General features: G+C 36.5%; 1 protein-coding gene across 2 annotated transcripts in view; it reads right to left on the bottom strand.

Annotated features, from left to right (window-relative positions):
• Positions 1 to 1,642: 1,642 nt before the first annotated feature.
• LOC123566055 (putative ankyrin repeat protein RF_0381) overlaps positions 1,643 to 24,683 on the bottom strand; it is a 50,392-nt gene continuing 27,351 nt past the window's right edge. For both annotated transcript variants that reach the window (XM_045359888.2, XM_053550204.1), the window contains exons 7-9: positions 12,998 to 13,125; positions 10,330 to 10,456; positions 1,643 to 9,895 (exon numbers count right to left, since the gene is read on the bottom strand). In XM_045359888.2, coding sequence (XP_045215823.2) covers positions 9,573 to 9,895; positions 10,330 to 10,456; positions 12,998 to 13,125 — 578 coding nt within the window. In that variant the 3' untranslated portion in view covers positions 1,643 to 9,572. The remainder of the gene's footprint in view (positions 9,896 to 10,329; positions 10,457 to 12,997; positions 13,126 to 24,683) is intronic.

Genomic DNA, 24,683 nt, shown 5'->3' with positions numbered 1-24,683 from the left:
TGGAACGTAGTTCTCCCGGAGTGCACAGGCAACATGTTGAGCCCGCCACCTGTCAAAAGGACTGACATTTATGATACTATTTGGCGGCGACAGAACTGATTGCGGCAAACATTTCTGCCAAGTTATTTAAGAACATCTCCATCCATGGCCAGTTACAGCCCAGACAAGAGAAACTACATCAACTTTGACCTTTGACCCCTAAACGTGACCTTGACCTTTCAACTACTTACGTCTGACAGACTGTCTCATCGAGGCAAACAGTTGTGCCAAGTTATTTAAGAAACCCTCAATCCATGACTGAGTTATAGCCCGGACAAGGAAAACTGCACCAAGTTTTGACCTTTGACCTCTAAGTATGACTTGATCTTTAAGCTACCAATCTGGTTGTTTCACATGACACATCATCTTATCAAGGATAAGATTTGTGCCAAAGTATTTAAGAATCTCTCAATCCATGGCCGAGTTACAACCTGGACAAGAAAACAGCACCGAGTTTTGACCTTTGACCTCAAAGTATGAACTTGACCTTTAAGTTACCAAACTGTTTCGTTCACGCGACACACAATGCCATTGAGGCAAACATATGTGCCAAATTATTTAAGAATCCGTTCATCCATGGATAAGTTACAGCCCGGACAAACTTGGACAGACACACACATGCACATACACCGAACTGCCATTGTCGAGCTCACCACCAGCAGGCTCAACAAAAATTACCCAAAATACAATAAATTGCTACAGTTCAATCAATTTGAATCTATCCTGGTGACAAGGTAAACTACATCCTTAAAGACAGAAGGCATGGGCTGTTGAACTTTGCTATGAAAAGGATAAAATTTAATACAGGTTTTTGGATACTTTATGGTAATTTCATGCAGAGGGAAATATTTCAACATGCCTTGTAAATTTTTCAGGTTATATATTTTTTTTAATCAAAGTTTGCTCGTTAAAAGAAGACATGTTGATTTGAGGGGTACATGTTCCTCTCATATTGTTTTTTTTTTTTGGGTTGGATTTAACGTCGCACTGACACATGATAGGTCATATGGCGACTTTCCAGCTTTAATGGTGGAGGAAGACCCCAGGTGCCCTTCCGTGCATTATTTCATCACAAACGGGCACCTGGGTAGAACCACTGACCTTCCGTAAGCCAGCTGGATGGCTTCCTCACATGAAGAATTCAACGCCCCGAGTGAGGCTCGAACCCACATCGATGAGGGGCAAGTGATTTGAAGACAGCGACCTTAACCACTCGGCCACTGAGGCCCCTCCTTTCATATTGAGCATGCAGGCTAATTTTTTTGTGTTATAAATTATGTGAATTCCAACCTCCTCAAATCTTATCTCTATTGACTTGACTCATGCTTTCAACATTTTAAGCAGCTGGTATTAGTCATAGGTTTTGCCCAGGGTCTGACTTGCATCTAAAAACATGCTCAAAGGGGCACATGAGCAGTTCCTAGAAACAAGCTATATGATGTCAATTGTGTTGGCAAGACTTAAAGCCCGATAAACTTCGATGCTATCTGAAGAATTTTTGACACTTCTGACATTATACAGATTGTGAAGGTGTCAGAACTGTGGGATTACTTCAATCTGATCTCTCCTTTTTTACTTACAAAATATTATAAGAACAAGAAAATTAAACAACAAGAAATCATTTATTTCTTTAAAATCTCACAATTTTAACAGGTAACAAAATATAGCATGAACAAAGAAATTTGTTAAAATGGTATCATCTGTCAAATATACATTTTCATTACATGTTTTTCAGTGAATTATCGAAATATTAGAGTGATAATATCTGATATTTTCACATGGAAAAATAATAAATATATTTTTCACTGGTAAGAAAAAATTGACAAAACATGAAAATATCTTTCACTAACGAATACCATATTTTATATTTTCACTGGCGGCTATGTCACGTGTTAAAGTGTTGCATCTGGTGTTCACTCGATATTTCAATCTTATACTGAAACAAACAAATATCCTCAGTCTATGTCTGTTGAGCAGGAAGATGAATTTCTGTTAATAATGTTAAGGACTGAAGGTGGTATAGTGAGCAATGACAAACTTGTTTCGTAAAATTCTCAGTTAACAAGTCTTTTTGCAGATATATAATTTCGTATTACCAGCATTATGTAGTGCAAAACTTGAGTAAATTGTGCAATAATTAAGAAAGGAAGACCTGCAGTCCATGGAGAAATGCAACAGAATCATCAGTTCAGCACATAGTCTTGATGAGTGGAAAATTCAACCTAAGTTTCATCAAAAGGATGTAAAAATATGGTCCTGACATGAAATCTGTGACTTTAATATGTCTTCTGGTCAAAGTAATCTTGGCCGTAGACCAGAATATTTAGAACACGAGTTCTTCATACAGTGTTGAGAAGATATACAATCTGCTAATGATTCATAAATATCTCTTAAAAGGGTTTACAAGATATAGCTAGGACATAAACTTGAACACACTATTGGATGACAACATGAGAACTATTGTATGTTTGACAAGTTAATTAAACAATAATGTAAGAACAGTTATATAAGAATTGTAATAATGTATATACATGTAGACTTCTCCAATGCCCTAAAAATACAGTTCCAGTTTGATTAGGCAATCAGTTGTAAACATAAACAATAACTTCAAACAATATTTTAGGTAGAAATTTGTGCAAATATGGATAATAAAAAATAAAACAAGGGGGCCATAATGGCCCTATATCGCTCACCTGTTATCACTGCACTTAAGGACAAGAAGGTAAAAAAATCATAATCAAGATCAATCAGAAGAATTATGAGAAAATATAGTTGAAATTTTCTTAAAGTTACTTCAAATAAAATTATTTTCAAATCAGGCCAGTAGTTTCATACAAGAAGTTTTCTGTATAGCCATATGGGAAAATAAGCCCCTCCCCCAGGCGGCCACTTTTTCAATGAATCAAAATTATTCGAAGAAATTTGGTAGAGGGTCACCCAAGAAACATTTGTGTAAAATTATTTTGAAAACGATGCAAGTCTGGTTAAAATCAAATCATAAATGAAGCTGCTATTATGCAGACAAGGTCAAAATAGCTAATTTTGGCCCTTTCAAGGGCCATAACTCTGGAACCCATTATGGGATCTGGCCGGTTCAAGGGAACCAAGATCTTATGGTGACATAAGTTTTGTGCAAATTTGATTAAATTCAAATTATAAATGAAGCTGCTATTGTGCAGACAAGGTCAAAATAGCTAATTCTGGCCCTTTCAGTGGCCATAACTCTGGAACCCATAATGGAATCTGGCCAGTTCAAGAAAGGAACCAAGATCTTGAAATGATACAAGCAGTGTGCACGTTTGGTTAAGATAAAATCATAAATGAAGCTGCTATTGTGCAGACAAGGTCAAAATAGCTAATTCTGGCCCTTTCAGGGGCCATAACTCTGGAACCCATTATGGGATCTGGCCGGTTGAAAAAAGGAACCGAGACCTTATGTTGACACAAGTTTTGTGCAAGTTTGATTAAATTCAAATCATAAATGGAGCTGCTGTTGTGCAGACAAGGTCAAAATAGCAATTCTGGTCCTTTCAGGGGCCATAACTCTGGAACCCATAATGGGATCTGGCCAGTTCAAGAAAGGAACCAAGATCTTATGGTGATAGTTGTTGTGTGCAAGTTTAGTTAAAATAAAATCATAAATAAAGCTGCTATTGTGCAGACAAGGTCAAAATAGCTAATTCTGGCCCTTTCAGGGGCCATAACTCTTGAACCCATAATGGGATCTGGCCAGTTCAAGAAAGGAACCAAGATCTTATTATGTAGAGATAGTACCTAAGTTTTTCAAATCATATGTTTGAAGTTAAAAAGCTTTGAAATGAAGAGAAATGTCCATATATTTCTCAAAAACAGAAATATAGACAAATTTTAACCAGAAGTGCGGAGTTATGAGCATTTAATATTTTCATGATAACGAAAATTTTGTGATCAAGGAAATGTAACTCTTCTTGAACATGGAGAGCATAAACATCAAAGGGACATAATATAGTCAATATTTTCTAATTGGGTGCATTTGATTTAACATTCAACTTTGATCTGGATTGCTAAATACTGATCCATGATACTGTGTGCTAAAAATTTAGAACATCTGGAACAGTCTATTAACAGCAAAACTATGCTTTAGCAGAATCTAAATAGAGTTAAGCTCTAACTGGGACTCGAACCCAGGACCTCTCACACCTAAGGCAGACACTCTACTACTTCCCTATAACAGCAGTAGCTAATAGCAATGCAGTTTAATTGCTGGATAACATTGCGTCAACTGGAACAATAATCAGTGAACTCCGGATTATCGGCGTATTCGCTTTGTTACCTAACGGCAATTTTTGTGTAAAGAAAAAATATAATCTAATGCTGCCAACGTCATAATTGGTCAAATCTGCACAAATTTCTCTGACGTGTTGTTCAGAGTATGAACTTACTAACTGGCAGTACCAGTGAAATATTACTTACACTGAATCTTTTATATTTGCCCTTTTTGCAGCTGCCGAACGGCAAAGACGATGAGATTTGTCCAAATATAAGTAATTATTTTACCAGTTTTGAGAGGATTTCAATTGATGGGAAATTACAGTTACAAACTAAATACCTTTCTGCAACACATGGAGTCATTAGCATTCACTGTCAATCAGTATTATGACTGAGATCGACTGTCATTCATTCATTTCAAAGTTTCATAGACAGAGTCCGTTGTTTACATTTTTATCGTAACCGGTGCACTTGTAAAAATCACTTTAGTTTGAAAAATCAAAGTATGCGAAGAGCTATGGTACGGTCTCTATATTATGATACAAGTTTTATGCAAGTTTGGTTAAAATAAAATCATAAATGAAACCACTACCATGCAGACAAGAAATTGTTGACCCACACACGGACGCCAAAAATAGCAAATTCTGGCCCTTTAATGGGCAATTACTCTAGACCCCATGATGGGATCTGGCCAGTTTTCGAAAGGAATCAAGATATCATGCCAATTCAAGTTTTGCACAAGTTTGATCAAAATTGCTTGCAAAATATGGTCTCTATCATGTTCACAAGAAATTGTGGACGGACGGACGAAGGGCGATCACAAAAGCTCAACATGTCACTACGTGACAGGTGAGCTAAAAAGAATGAAATGAATTAAATTCAATTTTATGTCATTCGTATAAACGCTCACGTAGGCTTTAAAATTCCTCAAAAAGTTTAGAATAGCAAGTACTTCAGTAATGCTGTAAAATTTTAAAAGAATTTACTGAAATGTTATAATTTTTATAATTCACAGAGGTTGTTTTCTGTCTTAAAACTTTTAAACATCTTTAACAATTTTAACATTTTGTGCCTCCTTAATTCATTCACAGGGCTGATCATACAACTGTTAAATCCTGTTACAATAGATACAAAAGTTCAGAATAAATTAAGCAGAGTCTTAGAATGTCAGAAAATTCCCTAATTGTCATGTAAAATGTTAAAATGATACAAACCATTTTGAATTCATTATTATGCACGGAAGACTAATTTTCGTACCTTTGTTGGTTGAGTCAACTGACAAATTTACATCCATAGAAAATATAAATCACGAAGTTTTTACTCTATGAAATTTGAAATCAATGAATGTATGTCTATGCAAAATACTAGCAGTCTAGGATGACTCTCAATAAATTACAAATAAAATTTCAAATTTCACTGTTAAAATATCACAAAAAGACCAACGAACTGACAGATATGAAGACAGGAGTAATAGGAAATTGTCAATTTAGCTATAACCACAAAAACATAAATGAAACAAATGTTAATAAAATATCACAAGTTTAAAACAACAATAATTTATTCATTTGGGTTTTTAAGGCTCACCAACACAGTATAGGTTATATGGCGCCAAACAGGACTACAAATTTTGGTTTCACATCTCATTTACATCGAAATAAAAACATGAGGTATGGAATAAAAACAAAAATAAAATATCTAAAATTTACAAATTTGATATGAACATATATATGCTTTTGAAGTAATTAGAGCTATCACTGACCTGCAGTCACATTTTGAAATACTGTGTCCATGATCTTTGACCTCTAAGTAAGACATAAACTTGGACAAAGTGATCTTGGACATACAATCTACATGTCATCTTGATGAAGAAATGAAGGTATTTGACCTTTGACCTACAAATTCGACCATGACTTTGGATCTAGTGTAGTGACCTGGATCATGTGTGAGGTCTGTCATATTTTGGTCTTGAACATCTGCTGTAGCTACTTGAAAGTCAAACAGTTTGAAATAAAGCTACTAGTATTTGAAATAAGACCTTCGAGTGTGACCTTAACCTTGGATCTACTGGTCTGGACTGTGCACTCTGCATATTATCTTGAGCAGGCAAACAATTGATTTTACTTTAATGAAAATTTTTTATGCAGTTTAGAAGCATTGTAGCTGACATGAAGTTTAGCTACTACGTTACATCTGACCTCTAAGTGTGACCCTGACCTCGGACCAAGTGACCTGGGTCATGCATGATTCTTGTTGGATTATGATGGTGAGCATTTGTATGCAATTATTGGAAATCCAGTAATAGGTCTGTAATAAAGATATTTGAACTTTGACCTCCCAGGGTGACCTTGATCTCTTAGTAGTGACCTGGGTTGTGCACTCTACAAGTCACATTGATGTGGAAAGCAAATGATGCTAGTTTCAAGAAAATACTTAGCAGTGTAGAAAATATGGAGCAGTCACAAAATTATTAGACATTTGACCTATTAGTATGAACTTGACCTTGGACCTGGTGACCAACGTCATATGTGATTCTCCTGATATAATGACTGTACAATTATGCGCACTTGTGACATACCTAAATCTGAACAGTGCCTAATAATTCGGACACCGTTGAAAAGCACTTTAAGATCATGATTTGTTAATGAAATGATCACGATCGACGCAAATGAAAGCCTTGGTGACCACTTGTCAACAACAGTGTATATATATGTAGGTATTTCCAAAGAAAATTACCTTCAAATATCCCCATCGCTTAAAGTAAACATTGTGTCTCGGGGGATAACGTCATACAGTGCGTGCCAGTTATTTGAGGTGCAACGAGGTACTGATTTAATAAGAAAAATATTCAACCTATTGCAGATGACTCTTTTTCTAAATTGATCAAAACAGGTGTAAAAAAAATGTTTAGAATTCTGTACTACCATCAGTATTTATTTAAGAAATTTAACCGATATCTGTTCTATAATAATTAATTTAATAGAGAAAATAATGACATTTTGCAGACAAGGGAAGCAACTCATTACATAAAATCAGCCCATTTTCTTCTAGTTGTTTCCCTTTCGATCCCAGTAAAAGTAGTTTTGCTCAGATAGATTTTATTAAGTATTATATCATTGCTATCTTTCGCAGTTATATATTAAATTAGAAACTAGTCCACATGATGACGTGATTAACAGTTAATAAAACTTAAATCGAACAGGGATGTTTGTATTTATTTACAGGACTGAATTTGACTACTTTGCTTCTGTCAAAGTTGTATATATAATTATAATTAAAATAATATTTTTGGGCTCACTGACTCATTGCATTTCATATCCAAATAGTGTTCGAGTTTTTAGGCACTCTGAAGGTTGTTTTTGACAGTTTTTACTGGCCTCTTCGGATGATTTTTTTATGATGAAACCAGCAATATACAGTTTTGTTGTTTTGCATGAAGATTTATACAGAACCTAAAATTATACATTCAAAATCTTATGTACGTGTTGTTTCAGAATGCAAAGTTATCGTCCAAAAACTATCAAAAGCATCCGGATTTAGGCACTGGACCAACAGTAATCTGCAACCGTTTAAGAAATGATTTACAAACTGATGAATGAATGGACAGACAAGTGTGACCCAATAATACCCTCATATACTTTGTATGTGGGATATAATAAAGATAAAATTGGAAGACTAAAAGAAACAAGAGCTGTCCGTACGACAGCCAGTCCGTACGACAGCCAGTGCTGGACTATTTGAATCGCTGTCGCAGAAGCAGGAATATTACCCCAATGTTAAAATCTCTACAGAGTTTCAATCCAGTATCTGCATTAGTTTTGGAGACAGTAACTTGCATTCAAAACTTTAATCAGAAGGGAGTATAATTTGCCCAAAATACATGTCAGAGTTATGGGACTTGATGCAATCAACTAGTTTTATAACCCCGAAGACACGTGAAGTTTCAATTTAATATCTGCATTTGTTTTGCAGATAGTAACTTGCACGCAAAACTTTAACCAGAATTTTCTAAGTCCAAAAGGGGGCATAATTAGCCCAAAATACATGTCAGAGTTATGGGACTTGACCCAGTGAGGTTGGTAATTGATCCTGAAAAAGAAAACATAAGTTTCAAATCTATATCCTTTTAAATGTACTTGCACGCAACATTTTAACTAGGATTTTCAAAGTCCAAAAAGGGGCATAATTTGGCCAAAATGCATGTCAGAGTTATGGAACTTGGTGCTATCACCTAGTTTCATAACCCCGAAGACACGTGTGAAGTTTCAATTCAATATCTGCATTTGTTCTGGAGATAATTTGGCCAAAATGCATGTCAGAGTTATGGCTCTTGATGCTTTCACCTAGTTTTATGATCCTGAAGACACGTGTGATTTTTCAATTCAATATCTGCATTAGTTCTGGAGATAGATACTTGCATGTAAAACTTTAACCAGAATTTTCTAAGTCCAAAAGATGGCATAATTTGGCCAAAATACATGTCAAGAGTTATGGGACTTGACCCAGTGAGGTTGGTAATTGACCTAGAAAAAGAAAAAATAAGTTTCAAAGCTATATGCCTTTAAATGACAGCTGTGAGTACTTGCATGCAAAACATTAACCAAGATGTGATGCCTACGCCGATGCCAGGATGAGTAGAATAGCTAGACTATTCTTTGAATAGTAGAGCTAAAAATATAGTAAATGGAAAAAACAATAATAAATTATCACAAATAAAGCTTATAATATCACCGTTGGAAAACTTCTTTGAACATATGCAACAAAAGACTTGAAGACCGTCATACACAATAACTTTGACACATTGAAAAAAAATTGTGTAGGTATCTATAGGATTCTGCTCCATTTCAATATGTCAGGGAGGTATTTAAATTTGGATTATTGCAACGTTAGCACAATTCAGCCATATACTTTCAAAATTTAATATGAAATCTAAATCTAATTTGAAATATACAGATTAACAAGCAGAAAGAAAGTTATTTTGATAATTTCAGAGCCCTCAGAGGTTTACTACATAGAGTCATACATATATCTTGAAATCTCCTCATTATCTCTGATGGCTTTTCAAAAAGTATTAAGCAATATTTCCTTTTATATCTCTATAAAACAACTAAAGACGGAGATATCCCTACAATTCGGAATTTTTCTTCCAATATCATGTTTGCAAAAGTACCCAGAATATCCTCTCAAGTACCACTAAGCATGATAGTGCCCTCTTGAACAAACCTTGACAAATAATATCACTGAATGCTCCTTCAAACTTTAACAAGCAACATTATCTCCTACAAAGACTAAGTAAGAATATCCTGCCCTCGGATATCCCTACAAAGAATAAAGTCTTGTAACTGTCTTGGGATATCAAGCATGTGTACATTTGTAAGATTGTTTGGACTAAGACTCGCCCTCACAGTGCTCCGGCACAGCCTCATTAATGATCTAGGTGTGTACAGTTCTTCTATCAGCCATTGTTTAAAGTCAGGAACATGTTCACATAGATAGATAATCTGTGGGTGTTCCATGATGTAGCTGACATCACGTGGACAGTCCACACATAGAAGACATTTTACTGTTGATAGTGCCATAGTTTTCATTGCATGATCCAGTACTAGTTTGCCTGAAAATTCAAATGAAATATATTGTACTTTTTTATCACTTTTTTCCTTTGGGCCTTTATGCTATTTGACCTAAAATTACAAAAGGTATTTACAAACCATTTTCACATTATAAAAAATATTGATCAATTAAATAATAATAGCTTCTTCATTAGTTATTGTGCTTGATTAAAAGTGAAAGCGGCCAGTTTCTGGTTAAAATTTTGAGGTATTTCCTCTGATGGGATGATTGAATCATAGCTTTATACCAACCACACTAATAACTTAACCTTAGCCTTTTGCTCATGGTTTCTTCTCATACAATGCACCTATTTATGTGGCTCAGGAAAAATCAAAACTGACTAATAAGGAAACATCTGGAGAAAAACTGTCAATTTTTTAAAAGAAAAGAGCTCCATATGACCATAAACCCCAGTGTTATACTGGTAGTACTTACCAGATTTATCTGGTGTGTTTATTGAGGCACCATGCTGTATAAGAAACAGCAGAATATTCACCAAACCCCTAAATGTAGACTTGTGTTCCACTGCAAAATGTATAGCTGATCTACCATTCTTGTCAGTCTGAAAAAATCATTGATAGTCTTAAAGGTTTTCACATCAAATTTTAGAACTCCTGTAGGCCTATTTAAGGTACTGGCAATACCTTTATTACTATAGTAAATTTATGAAATATTTTGTTACTTTTATAATCATTATGGAGTACTTGATACAAGTGACCGTATATTGCAGTGGCAATACAGAAGTCCCCTACCGGTATAAAACTTTGTTAGTATTTGTCCTTTGTGGTTGTTTGCAACAGTGTTAAGACTAAAATGCTTCAAGGCATTTAGGAGCTAAATGCATCACGTATTCCAAAAAGAAAAAAATCGTCTCGTTCTTCGAATACCTGTCCCGGCGAACGAGTCAATTCAACATTAGTAGGAATTCCTATAATTCTATTTTAAACTTAATATCTTAATATAACAAAACTTACCTTCAGTCAAACAGAAAACTTCCTCTTTTGCGTGAAATAGGCCGACATTTTTTCTATGACATAAGCTCTGACATGTGTTATAAAAAGTGACTTTAAATAAATTACAAAGATTTGCTCATCGTTATAAATTGGGTATGGAAACAAGAGGGCCATGATGGCCCTATATCGCTCACCTGAGTTTAATTGCTTTCTTGAAAAAAATTCTTTGCTAAAGCTAAACAAATAACCCCATGGGGTGGGGTCAATTTGACCCCAAAGGTCATGATTTGAACAAATTTTGTAGAAGTCTACTAGGCAATGCTACATGTCAAATATCTAAGATCTAAGCCTTCTGGTTTATTTTTAGAATTTTTTTGAAGATTTTCCTATGTAAAATTAAGTGACCCCTGGGGTGGGGTCAATTTTAACCCTGGGGGTCATGATTTGAACAAATTTTGTAGAGGTCCACTAGGCAATGCTACATATGAAATATCTAAGCTCTAGGCCTTCTGGTTTATTTTGAAGATTTTTCTATGTACAATCAAGTAATCCCATGGGGCGGGGTCAATTTGAGCCCGGGGGTCATGATTTGAACAAATTTTGTAGAAGTCTACTAGACAATGCTACATGTCAAATATCTAAGATCTAGGCCTTCTGGTTTATTTTTAGAAAATTTTTGAAGACTTTCCTATGTAAAATCAAGTGACCCCTGGGGTGGGATCAATTTTGACCCCGGGGGTCATGATTTGAACAAATTTTGTAGAGGTCCACTAGGCAATGCTACATGTCAAATAGCTAAGCTCTAGGCCTTCTGGTTTATTTTTAGAAATTTTTTGAAGATTTTCCTATGTAAAATCAAGTGACCCCTGGGGCGAGGTCAATTTTGACCCTGGGGTCATGATTTGAACAATTTTAGTAGAGGTTCACTAGGCAATGCTACATGTCAAATATCTAAGCTCTAGGGCTTCTGGTTTTTGAGAAGAAGATTTTTGAAGATTTACCTATGTAAAATCAAGTGACCCTGGGGCGAGGTCAGTTTTGACCCTGGGGTCATGATTTGAACAAAATTGGTAGAGGTCCACTAGGCAATGCTTCACACCAAATATCTAAGCTCTAGGGCTTCTGGTTTTTGAGAAGAAGATTTTTAAAGTTTTTCCTTTTGGTTGCCATGGCAACCAGAATTCTGTATGGAATTCAATTCTTTGAAAATTTTTTAAAGAAGACCATCCAAGGAACAGCCCTGTGAAGTTTCATCCAAATTGGCCTGTTGGTTTAGGAGGAGATGTTGTTTAAAGGAAAGTGTGGACGGACGGTAAGTTTTGTTTAATTTGTTGCTTTTATAGTAGTTTGCAAACCAGTTTTTGCATTAGGTGCCCCAAATAGACCGACAACATTGTAATTCATAATTTATAAAGAAACAGATTACCGGACGCCAAAAAGCCCTAGTGGACAGGCTAAATGTTTGCTTACCAGGCCTTACAATTACACCGTTTTGATGTCCCCTGTACCAGTTTATATCATCAAACAAAATTACTGTCATCATTGTGTATATAAATGGTGTTTTTCGGAAAAAACTGCTTTTAAGTCCGCGTTATAACCGGTGCTATCACCGTAATAAGCACTGCGCTATTGGGACGACAGTTACCATAAACGTAGTCGTATACTAAACACAGACTGCATATCACCGACAATTTATTTTCAGTGGCCATAACTCTGGAACCCATTATGGGAATCTGACCAGTTCAAGAAAGGAACCGAGATCTATAATGGTGATACAAGTTTTGTGCAGGTTTGGTTAAAATAAAATCATAAATGAAGCTGCTATTGTGCAGACAAAGTCAAAATAGCTAATTTTGGCCCTTTCAGGGGCCATAACTCTGGAACCCATAAAGGGATCTGGCCAGTTCAAGAAAGGAACTGAGATCTTTCAGTGATACAAGTTGTGTGCAAGTTTGGTTAAAATAAAATCATAAATGAAACCTCTATCGTGCAGACAAGAAATTGTTGACGCACGGACTGACGACAGACGACGGACGAAGGGTGATCACAAAAGCTCACCATGTTACTATGTGACAGGTGAGCTAATAAATCACACAATAATGTGGGTATTCACGAACACAAACAAAACAAGTATTTCTCCATATACTAACCAGATTTATATCTGCACCATTCTCTAGAAGCAAGTTGATCAGTTCCACACTGAAATGTCTTTTCATTGCTGAAGCAAACATCAAGGGTGTTCCTCCTTTCAGATTTGCTATATTTGGATTACATTTCTCTGAAATTAAAAAAAAAAAATAAACAAATACTTTAATATATTAACATATGAAACTCTGATATGAAATGTCTTTTAAAATGAATGTATGGTCAAGCTGTTGCAATGGTCATGATGTCATTGTCCAACTTGCAGTTTCAATGTCTTACAAAGCTATGCATGTGGTCCAAATTTGAAGCCTGTACCTTAAAAATATGAAAGTAGGTCACTAGGTCAATGTAAAGGTCAAAGTTCATTTCGGTACACAAAACTATGCAAGTGGTCCAAATTTGAAGGCTGTAGCTTGAGAAATGTAAAAGTAGGTCACTAGGTCAAAATCATGGTCAAATTTTATTTCGGAATACAAATCTATGCATGTGGTCCAAAGTTGAAGCCTGTACCTTAAAAATGTGAAAGTAGGTCACTAGGTCAATGTGAAGGTCAAAGTTTTTTTCGGTACACAAAACTATGCATGTGGTCCAAATTTGAAGGCTGTAGCTTGAGAAATGTGCAATTAGGTCACTAGGTCAAAATCAATGTCAAATTTCATTTTGAAACACAGAACTATGCATATGGTCCAAATTTGACGCCTGTACCTTCAAAAATGTGAAAGTAGGTCACTAGGTCAAAATCAAGGTCAAAGGTTTTCCAGTGCACAAAACTATGCATGTGGTCCAAATTTGAAGGCTGTAGCTACAGAAATGTGAAAGTAGGTCACTAGGTCAAAATCAAGGTCAACTCATGTCAAGGTTCATCTTGCCACTCAAAAATATACATGTGGTCCAAATTTGAAGGCTGTAGCTACAGAAATGTGAAAGTAGGTCACTAGGTAAGGTCAACTCATGTCAAAGTTCATCTTGCCCCCCAAAAATATACATGTGGTCCAAATTTGAATGTTGCACTTATTGACAAGAACATTTTAAAAGCTTTTCCCTATGTAAGTCTATATGAACCATGTGACCCCCGGGGCGGGGCCATTTTTGACCCTAGGGCGATAATTTGAACAAACTTGGTAGAAAACCACTAGATGATGCTACATTACAAGTTTCAAAGCCTTAGGCTTTGTGGTTTGGACAAGAAGATTTTCAAAGTTTTTCCTTATGTAAATCTATGTAAACCATATGACCCCCAGGGCGGGGCCATATTTGACCCTAGGGGTAAAATATGAACAATCTTAGTTGAAGACCACTAGATGATGTCACATACAAAATATCAAAGCCCTAGGCCCTGTGGTTTTGGACAAGGGATTATTCAAAGTTTTTTCCTATATAAGTCATTATAAACTATGTGACCCCCAGGGCGGGGCCATATTTGACCCCAGAGAACTAATTTGAATCATCTTGGTAGAGGACCACTAGATGATGCTTCAAACCAAATATCAAAGCCCTAGGCTCTGTGGTTTTGGATAAGAAGGTTTTCAAAGTTTTTCCCTATATAAATCTATGTAAAATATAGAAATAAACAAAGGGCCATAACTCACTCATAAATTGTTGAACCAGTCTGATTTTCAGGGGGACACAACTAGGGTACCAATACATCATTCTGACAAAGTTTGGTCAAAATCCCCCCAGTAGTTTCTGAGGAGATGCGATAACGAGAAATTGTTAACGGACGGACGGACGGACGGACCACGGATGCAGAGTGATTTTTATAGCCCACCATCTGATGATGGTGGGCTAATTAAATGCAGTTAATTGAAATATGAGCTTGAAGTTTAACTGGAACGAAATATTGTCTTTGAGTGGTTTGGCACCAGGTGTTGCTGTTTAACATGTACATTTGAACTTAAAAGGACAGATGTCCTTAAGAGAACACAGGTAAGATATCTTGAACATGACTGAGGGCAAGGTTTGTGCAGTCACAACTTAACATTGTTGAAGGTTTGAACATTTTTATAAAAAAAGAAAAAAAAATATATATATATATATATATATATTTTTATATTATATTTATTTTTTTAGGGGGTGGGGGTGAGGGGGAACGGGAGAGGAAACAAAATTTCACATGTTGATTATAAATATTGATAGAAAATTAAAAATAAAAAAAAAAAACGAGATCTTGGCGCCCACCAATGTGCCATTTTTGAGTGTTCCAAATTTCAAGACTTATTGACTAGCTCAAGGTCAAATTTCATTTCCGTACACAACACTGTGCATGTGGTCCAAATTCGAAAGCTGTAGCTTGAGAAATGTGAAAGTAGGTCACTAGATCAATTTCAAGGACAAAGTTCTTTGTACACAAAACTATGCATGTGCATCAAGTTTGAAGGCTGTAGTTTGAGAAATCTGAAAGTAGGTCACTCGGTCAATCTTAAGGTCAAAGTTTATTTCGGTACACAAAATTATGCAAGTGGTCAAAATTTGAAGGCTGTAGGTTGAGAAATGTGAAAGTAGGTCACTAGGTCAAAATCAAGGTCAAATTACACTTCAGAACACAAATCTACGCATGTTGTCCAAATTTAAAGCCTGTACCTTCAAAAATGTGAAAGTAGGTCACTAGGTCAATGTCAAGGTCAAAGTTTGTTTCGGTACACAATCTTATGCATGTGGTCTAAATTTGAAGCCTGTAGCTACAGAAATGTGAAAGCAGGTCACTAGGTCAATCTTAAGGTCAAAGTTCATTTCGGTACACAAAACTATGCAAGTGGTCCAAATTTGAAGGCTGTAGCTCGAGAAATGTGAAAGTAGGTCACTAGGTCAAAATCAAGGTCAAATTTTATTTCGGAACACAGAACTATGCATGTGGTCCAAATTTGAAGCCTGTACCTTCAAAAATGTGAAAGTAGGTCACTAGGTCAATGTAAAGGTCAAAGTTTGTTTCGGTACAAAAAACTATGCATGTGTCCAAATTTGAAGGCTGTAGCTTGAGAAATGTGAAAGTAGGTCACTAGGTCAAAATCAAAGTTAAATTTCATTTTGGAACACGAAACTATGCATATGGTCCAAATTTGAAGCCTGTACCTTCAAAAATGTGAAAGTAGGTCACTAGGTCAATGTCAAGGTCAAAGTTTTTTTCAGTGCACAAAATTATGCATGTGGTCCAAATTTGAAGGGTGTAGCTACAGAAATGTGAAAGTAGGTCACTAGGTCAAAATCAAGGTCAACTCATGTCAAGGTTCATCTTGCTACTCAAAACCATACATGTGGTCAAAATTTGAATGTTGTAGGTTATTGACAAGAAAATTTTAAAAGCTTTTTCCTATATAAGTCTATATGAAACATGTGACCCCCAGGGCGGGGTCATATTTGACCCTTGGGGGATAATTTGAACAAACTTGGTAGAGAACCACTAGATGATGCTACCTTACAAATGCCAAAGCCATAGGCTTTGTGGTTTGGACAAGAAGATTTTCAAAGTTTTTCCCTATATAAATCTATGTAAATTATAGAAATAAACAAAGGGCCATAACTCACTAAAAAATTGTTGAACCAGTCTGATTTTCAGGGGGACACAACTAGGGTACCAATACATCATTCTGACAAAGTTTGGTCAAAATCCCCCTGGTAGTTTCTGAGGAGATGCGATAACGAGAAATTGTTAACAGACGGAAGGACAACGGACCACGGATGCAGAGTGATTTGAATAGCCCACCATCTGATTGGTGGGCTGAAAAAAAGGGTAAAAGGGTGAAGTATAGTGGGGTGGCGGGGGGCAGAGGATGCATGATCAGTGGTGGGCATGACTGGGTGGAGGAGTGATGTGGGGAAATGGTACAACTTGTATGTTGATAAATAATCATCAATGTGCCCAATCACGTGATCGCGCTACGTCATTTTGTTCCCGCTACAAGCTCGAAAGTGAAAGTGAAAAGGTAAACAAAAATTATAAATCAATGTGTAAGTTTGTTATTCAATATATTGTATAAATATCATGCACATGATTCGAAACCTATTTGAAAGTGCTACCCCCGGTACTACCATTTCCACACCAAACCCTTCCCGTTTTAATGCTATTCCTGTTCAACCACTTTCGATATGTGTGCTCTGAGGTGTTCCCACTACAAGTCAATTGCAAAAAATACAGAAAAAGCACTTTCTTGTGGATAAAATTCACAGCATAGGTCATCGCTATAAACCATTGATTACTTTAAGACCATGATTAGCTCGGATATTTACTCGTAGTTGCTTATTGGACAGAAAATGCCATTTTATGGAATGTTCCCACAACAAGTACATCGCAGACCATGTTCTCACAGAAAGCAACTTTTTGTTTTTCATTTGCAATTTAGGTGCTAGCGGTGAGTACGTACGTGCAGAATGCGAAAAAGCTTTCGCCACCTCTACAGAGAGGAAACAACACCAGCTAAGAAAGACAGATACACATTTGACTTGTGATACGTGTGGCAAAAAGGGAAAACCTACGCACACACAATGACATTAGGACATGCATAGTTTCATAGAATATCCAAACTGTCCATCTACATATAAACACAGGTCGGCTCTAAACCGTCACATCAGGACGGCACATAAGAAAGACTGATATGTGATGTTTCTCTTCGAACGTTTCATTTTTACAGCGATTTTACACTACTATGTTCATTCTGACAAAACGAAGCCCCTAGTGAAACAAATCTTTCTAATACGTAAAAATCACAAACTGTTGTTCTAGTCCTCTAGTGTTAAAATCTCAGTGGAGTAGCTTTAAGAATTTCGAAACTAGTTTGAATCATTTTCGAAAATTTAAACCTTTTTAAGGTCTTTGCCATATTATTTGAGTAAAATTACAAACTTTGTTTAAATTACTGTTCCAGAATGAGTGGTAGTATTAAGCTGTTCTCCCTTGATCTACGTAAGATGTAGGTTTATAACATACTGTATACCATTCAAGTGTTTGGGTGATACTTGTCCCTTTGTTAAACTGACACTGATACAAAATGAGCCACAAAAGTTTACATTTCTTTACACAGACATTTTTTGTGCCTAAAATAGATTATTTTACGTTACTAACACATAAGCATTTTCATAGGATAGACTCACTAGGTTCGATCGAGTTAAAGAAGAGCCGTCTGGCGACAATGTCGGTACACTTAAGGTTATATGCGCCACTTAACGATTTTCAGCGGATTGTTATGAAATTTTGCCAAATGACAGTTGATATTTTTGACTGACATTTGTGCTGTGACGAAGATGTATTTTAACTTTGTAATGTCTCGATTTTAAAGTGTTCCAAGGTCTTCGCTATAAGCCAAACTTGTAATTCATTTGAACCCAGATTGAACTTATTTCTGATCACTCAGATACAGTACTAATTCATCATTCTTTTGACAGAATATTTCAATTGAGAGAAACGCAAGCAGCTTCATTGGGTGATATGATTTTAGAAACTCTATCATAACCATGTTAATTTAGGATCTTTAACCCTCTATTAACACGTGATAGAATATCTCATTAAAAGTCTCATTAGATAGCGCACTTTCTCAGGTCAGCTATCGAGGATCATCTGTGATGACCCTCTTGCTTTATCAACATAATTTATTTGTATTTTACATGCGCCACATGTTTTATTCGAAAATAAGAATTGTAAGAAAGAAATGATATACTTCATGCTTCTTCACAAAACCAAGATTTCATACAAAAAGTAAAATGCATCTAGATAAGCATATCCTCGTTCACTTTAGTATCATTTTATACATCAAGACCCATCTCCAGAGTAGGTAGAATTATTTAATCATTTCTGCGTGCACAACCGTCATATCTAACTCACATGACACACTTCTTAAATGAATTTTGTTCACGTTATGGCTGAGTGAGTTGGGTTTTACGGCGAATTGAAACAAAATGGTCATATATCACCTAGGGTTCACGTTTTATTGAGGTCACTTTCATTTTCTGAATCCAGCATGCCCTCTCAGCAAAATCATACTTATAATCACTGAATTACATAAACTTACGAATTATTTAGCAAAAATAAATGGCTTACTCATCAATTCTACTATTATATGCAAATTGTATCCTTATATATCAAGTTCTTATATTTAACATAGAGTGCATGTTAAGAAAAACAAAAACACGCTCTTTAAGCTGCATTATTCTACCGTCTTTAAGACCTATATAACACCAAAAAAGAAACACCCTTCAAATTATAGAAGTCGCAAATACTTTTTGAAGCCGCATCATATTTTTTTAAAAGATTTAATCTTTATACCTGCATTGTATTACAAAGTTGCTTTCTGTGAGAACATGGTCTGCGATGGACTTGTTGTGGGAACATTCCATAAAATGGCATTTTCTGTCCAATATGCGACTACGGTAAATATCCGAGCTAATCATGGTCTTAAGGTAATCAATGGTTTATAGCGATGACCTATGCTGTGAATTTTATCCACAAGAAAGTGCTTTTTTGTATTTTTTTGCAACTGACTTGTAGTGGGAACACCTCAGAGCACACATATTGAAAGTGGTTGAACAGGAATAGCATTAAAACGGGAAGGGTTTGGTGTGGAAATGGTAGTACCGGGGGTAGCACTTTCAAATAGGTTTCGAATCATGTGCATGATATTTATACAATATATTGAATAACAAACTTACGCCCTGATTTATAATTTTTGTTTACCTTTTCACTTTCACTTTCGAGCTTGTAGCAGGAACAAAATGACGTAGCGCGATCACGTGATTGGGCACATTGATCATGGAGGGTTTGAAAAAAATAAAAAAATTTTTTGGGGGGGGTGGGGGGGGATGGGGCGGTTGGGAGGGAGAGGGGGTGTGACCAAGGCAAGCGGGTGACCAGGTGTGGGTGCACAACTTCACATGTTTATAATAAATGTTCACAGGAAAGAAATTTAATGAAATTCTGCCAAATGGTAAGTTTGTTATGTACAAATATGTGGATTTTTAGACAATTAAAGGGCAATAACTCTGAAGTTACAAAAGAATTCCATACGAAATTGTGTGTGCACAACCACATTATAGTGCTCTAAATTCTGTTAAAGTTTCATAGTTCAAGGTCAAACATATCAAAAGTTATGATGCAGAAATTGCCATATCTACAGTACCCTATACAGATAACACTAGAAACTTCTAAGGGCCATAACTCTGGCGTTACTTGGGCAATCTGTCTGAAACTTGATGGGCCCCATAACCTCATAGTGGTGAACATGTAATATGAAGTTTGTTTCAAAAAAATCTAAAATAAGGAATGAATTTAAAAAAAAAAAAAAAATTGGTGGGGGGGGGGGGGGGGGGGGGGGGGGGGGGGAGGGGGAGGGGTGTGATCAAGGTAAGGGGGTGACCAGTGTGGGTACACTACTTCACATGTTTACAATAAATGTTCATGGAAAAGAATGAGTAAATTTAATGAAATTCTACCAAATGGTAAGTTTGTTATGTACAAATATGTGGATTTCTAAAGGGCAATAACTCTTAATTTACAAACAAATCCGAACGGAATTGTGTGTACACAACCACATTATGGTGATCTAAATTCTGTTTAAGTTTTATAGTTCTAGGTCAAATATATCAAAAGTTATGATGCAGAAATTTCCATATTTATAGTACCCTATATAGTTAACACTAGAAACTTCTAAGGGCCATAACTCTGGTGTTACTTGGGCAATCTGACTGAAACTTTGATGGGCCGCAAGAATTCATAGTGGTGAACATGCACATGAAATTTTAAATAAATATTCCCAACCATTTCCTAGATATGGCTCCGGACGGACGGATGGAAAGACGGATGGACAACGCCAAAACTATATCCCTCGGACTTTCGTCAGGGGATAACAAGAGGGTCATGATGACCCTGGATCGCTCACCTGAGAAATATGAGCTGCATGTTTCAAATGTCAAACTGATGATTTTTAGAAATTTTTTGGAAGATTTTCCGATTTACAATCAAGTAACCCCTGGGGCGGGGCCAATTTTACCCCAGGGGTCATGATTTGGACAAAGTTTGTAGAAGACTACTAAGCAATGTTACATATCAAATATCTAAGATCTAGGCCTTCTGGTTTATTTTTAGCAAATTTATGAAGTTTTCCCTATGTACAAATCAAGTAACCCTTAGGGGGTCAAGATTTGAACAAATTTTGTAAAGGTCTACTAGGCAATGCTACATGTCAAATATCTAAGGTCTAGGCCTTCTGGTTTATTTTCAGAATTTTTTTGAAGATTTTCCTATGTAAAATCAAGTGACCCCTGGGGTGGGGTCAATTTTGACCCCGGGGGTCATGATTTGAAAAAATTTTGTAGAGGTCCACTAGGCTATGCTACATGTCAAATATCTAAGCTCTAGGCCTTCTGGTTCTTTTTAGAAATTTTTTGAAGATTTTCCTATGTAAAATTAAGTGACACCTGGGGCGGGGTCAATTTTGACCCCGGGGGTCATGATTTTAACAAATTTTGTAGAGCTCTAGGCCTTCTGGTTTATTTTTAAAAATTTTGAAGATTTTTCTACGTACAATCAAGTAACCCCATGGGGCGGGGTCAATTTGACCTCGGGGGTCATGATTTGAATAAATTTTGAGGTCCACTAGGCAATGCTACATGTGAAATATCTAAGATCTAGGCCTTCTGGTTTATTTTTAGAAAATTTTTGAAGATTTTCCTATGTAAAATCAAGTGACCCCTGGGGCGGGGCCAATTTTACCCGGGGGGTCATGATCTGGAAAAAGTTTGTAGAAGTCTACTAGGCAATGTTACATATCAAATATCTAAGATCTAGGCCTTCTGGTTTATTTTTAGCAAATTTATGAAGATTTCCCTATGTACAATCAAGTAACCCCTAGGGCTGGGTCAATCTGACCCTGGGGGGTCAAGATTTGAACAAATTTTGTAGAGGTCCACTAGGCAATGCAACATGTCAAATATCTAAGCCTTAGGCCTTCTGGTTTATCTTTAGAAAAGTTTGAAGATTTTTCTATGTACAATCAAGTAACCCCATGGGGCGAGGTCAATTTGACCCCGGGGGTCATGATTTGAAAATTTTTTGTAGAAGTCTACTAGGCAATGCTACAAGTCAAATATCTAAGATCTAGGCCTTCTGGTTTATTTTTAGAAAAATTTTGAAGATTTTCCTATGTAAAATCAAGTGACACCTGGGGCGGGGTCAATTTTGACCCCGGGGCCAAGATTTGAATAATTTTAGTAGAGGTCCACTAGGCAATGCTACAAATATCTAAGCTCTAGGGCTTCTGGTTTTTGAGAAGATGTTTTAAGATTAAGATGTAAAATCAAGTGACCCCGGGGGACAATTTTGACCCCGGGGTCATGATTTGAACAAACTTGGTAGAGGTCTACCAGGCAATGCTTCACACCAAATATCTAAGCTCTAGGTCTTCTGGTTTTTGAGAAGAAGATTCTTAAAGTTTTTCCTTTCGGTTGCCATGGCAACCAGAGTTCTGCAAGGAATTCAATTCTTTGAATAATATTTTTGTAGAGCTTCACCCAAGGAACATTCCTGTGAAGTTTAGATGAAATTGGCCTAGCGGTTTATGAGGAGATGTCGTTTAAAGTAAAAGTTTACGGACGGAAAACGGACGCCAGACGGTGAGTGATCAGAATAGCTCACCCTGAGCCTTTGGCTCTGGTGAGCTAAAAACATGCAAAAACTCTACAACAAAAACACTGCAGATGGCATATCTGAAGTCTGAAGTATTAGGGAAACCACTCTGCCTTAAAGCTTTACGCTTCTTGTTTTGTGTGGCGTACAATGAAACAAATGTTTCATATCTACAGTAACTCCTCATAGGTTATTTATTATTTGTAAACAGTCTGACTCTGGTCTTGAAGATATGTACTGTTCTTCAAGATAAAATCTCACATGTAGGTCTACTGGCACACCTACAGATTTAAATCTTCCTACAGTATTTTGAAACTTACTGTAACTATACACAAACAAGAGGGTCATGATGACCCTGGATCGCTCACCTGAATAATATGAGCTACATGTTTCAAATTTCAAACTGATGATAAAATATTAAGAAAGTCAGTAGGTCACATTCATGGTCAATGAAATTCAGTTTTACGATTTGTGTGCAAAACTGAATGTCATCAAAATTTCAAGACTGTATCTTAAACAAGAGGGCCATGAAGGCCCTGTGTTCATGGCCCTTTATCGCTCACCTGACCTATTGACCTAAAGATCATCAAGATTAACATTTTGACCAAGTTTCATTAAGATATGGTCATAAATGTGGTCTCTAAAGTGTTAAATAGCTTTTCCTTCAATTTGACCCAGTGACCTAGTTTTTGACCAGACATGACCCAGATTCGAACTTGACCTATTGACCTAAAGATTAACATTCTGACCAAGTTTCGTGAAGACAAGTCATAAATGTGGCCTCTAGAGATTTAACAAGCTTTTCCTTTGATTTGACCTAGTGACCTAGTTTTTGAACCCACCTGACCCAGATTTGAATCTGACTTATAGATCATCAAGATTAACACTCTGACCAACTTTCATTAAGATACAGTCATAAATGTGGCCTCTACAGTGTAAACTAGCTTTTCCTTTGATTTGACCTGGTGACCCAGTTTTTGATCCTACATGACCCAGATTCAAACTGGACCTTGAGATCATCAAGATTAACAATCTGACCAAGTTTCATGAAGATATAGACATAAATCTGGCCTCTACAGTGTTAACAAGCTTTTCCTTTGATTTGACCTGGTGTCCTAGTTTTTGACCCTGGATGACCCAATATCGAACTCGTCCCAAGATTTTGTTAAGGGTAACATTCTGACTAAGTTTCATTAAGAGTGGGCCAAAATTGTGACCTCTAGAGTGTTAACAAGCTTTTCCTTTGATTTGACCTGGTGACCTCGTTTTTGATCCCAGATGACCCAATATCGAACTCGTCCAAGATTTTATTGAGGGTAACATTCTGACCAAGTTGTATTAAGATTGGGCCAAAATTGTGACCTCTAGAGTGTTAACAGTCAAACTGTTGACGACGGACGACTGACGACGGACCGACAACGATGGCCGACAGACACAGGGTGATCACTAAAGATCACCTTTGAGCACTTCGTGCTCAGGTGAGCTAAAAACAAGAAAGTAGGTCCGTAGGTCAAGGTCACAGTCAAGTGACATCATATTACTTGGGGTCATCAGGTAATTATAATTAAACAGTCTTGGAAATAGGATCAGATGATTTTTTAAGTATTTTTCCTATATAACTCTCATAATAATTAAGTGACCCCAGGGTGGGGCCCCTTTTAACCCCAGGGGCAAAATTTGAACAACTTTGGTAGAGGACTACTAGACAATGCATCATACCAAATATCAAAGGCCTAGGTCGTATGGTTTCAGACAAGAAGATTTTTAAAGCTTTTTCCTATATAAGTCTACATGTATATAAAACTTGGGACCCCCAGGGCAGGGCCTCTTTTCACCCAAGGGGTACAATTTAAACAATTTTGGTTGAGGACCATAAGACTATGCTACAAACCAAATATCAAAGGTCTAAGTGTTGTGGTTTCAGACAAGAAGATTTTTAAACTTTTTTTCCTATATAAGTCTATGTAAAACTTGGGACCCCCGGGGCGGGGGCCATATTTGACCCTAGGGAGATAATTTGAACAATCTTGGTAGAGGACTACTAGATGATGCCATATACCAAATATCAAAGCCCTAGGCCATGT

This window comes from Mercenaria mercenaria, chromosome 8 (genome assembly GCF_021730395.1).
Source record: "Mercenaria mercenaria strain notata chromosome 8, MADL_Memer_1, whole genome shotgun sequence".
Classification (NCBI taxonomy): domain Eukaryota; kingdom Metazoa; phylum Mollusca; class Bivalvia; order Venerida; family Veneridae; genus Mercenaria; species Mercenaria mercenaria.
The sequence above is the reverse complement of the archived record's forward strand: the minus strand, read 5'-3'. Positions and strand labels throughout refer to the sequence as shown.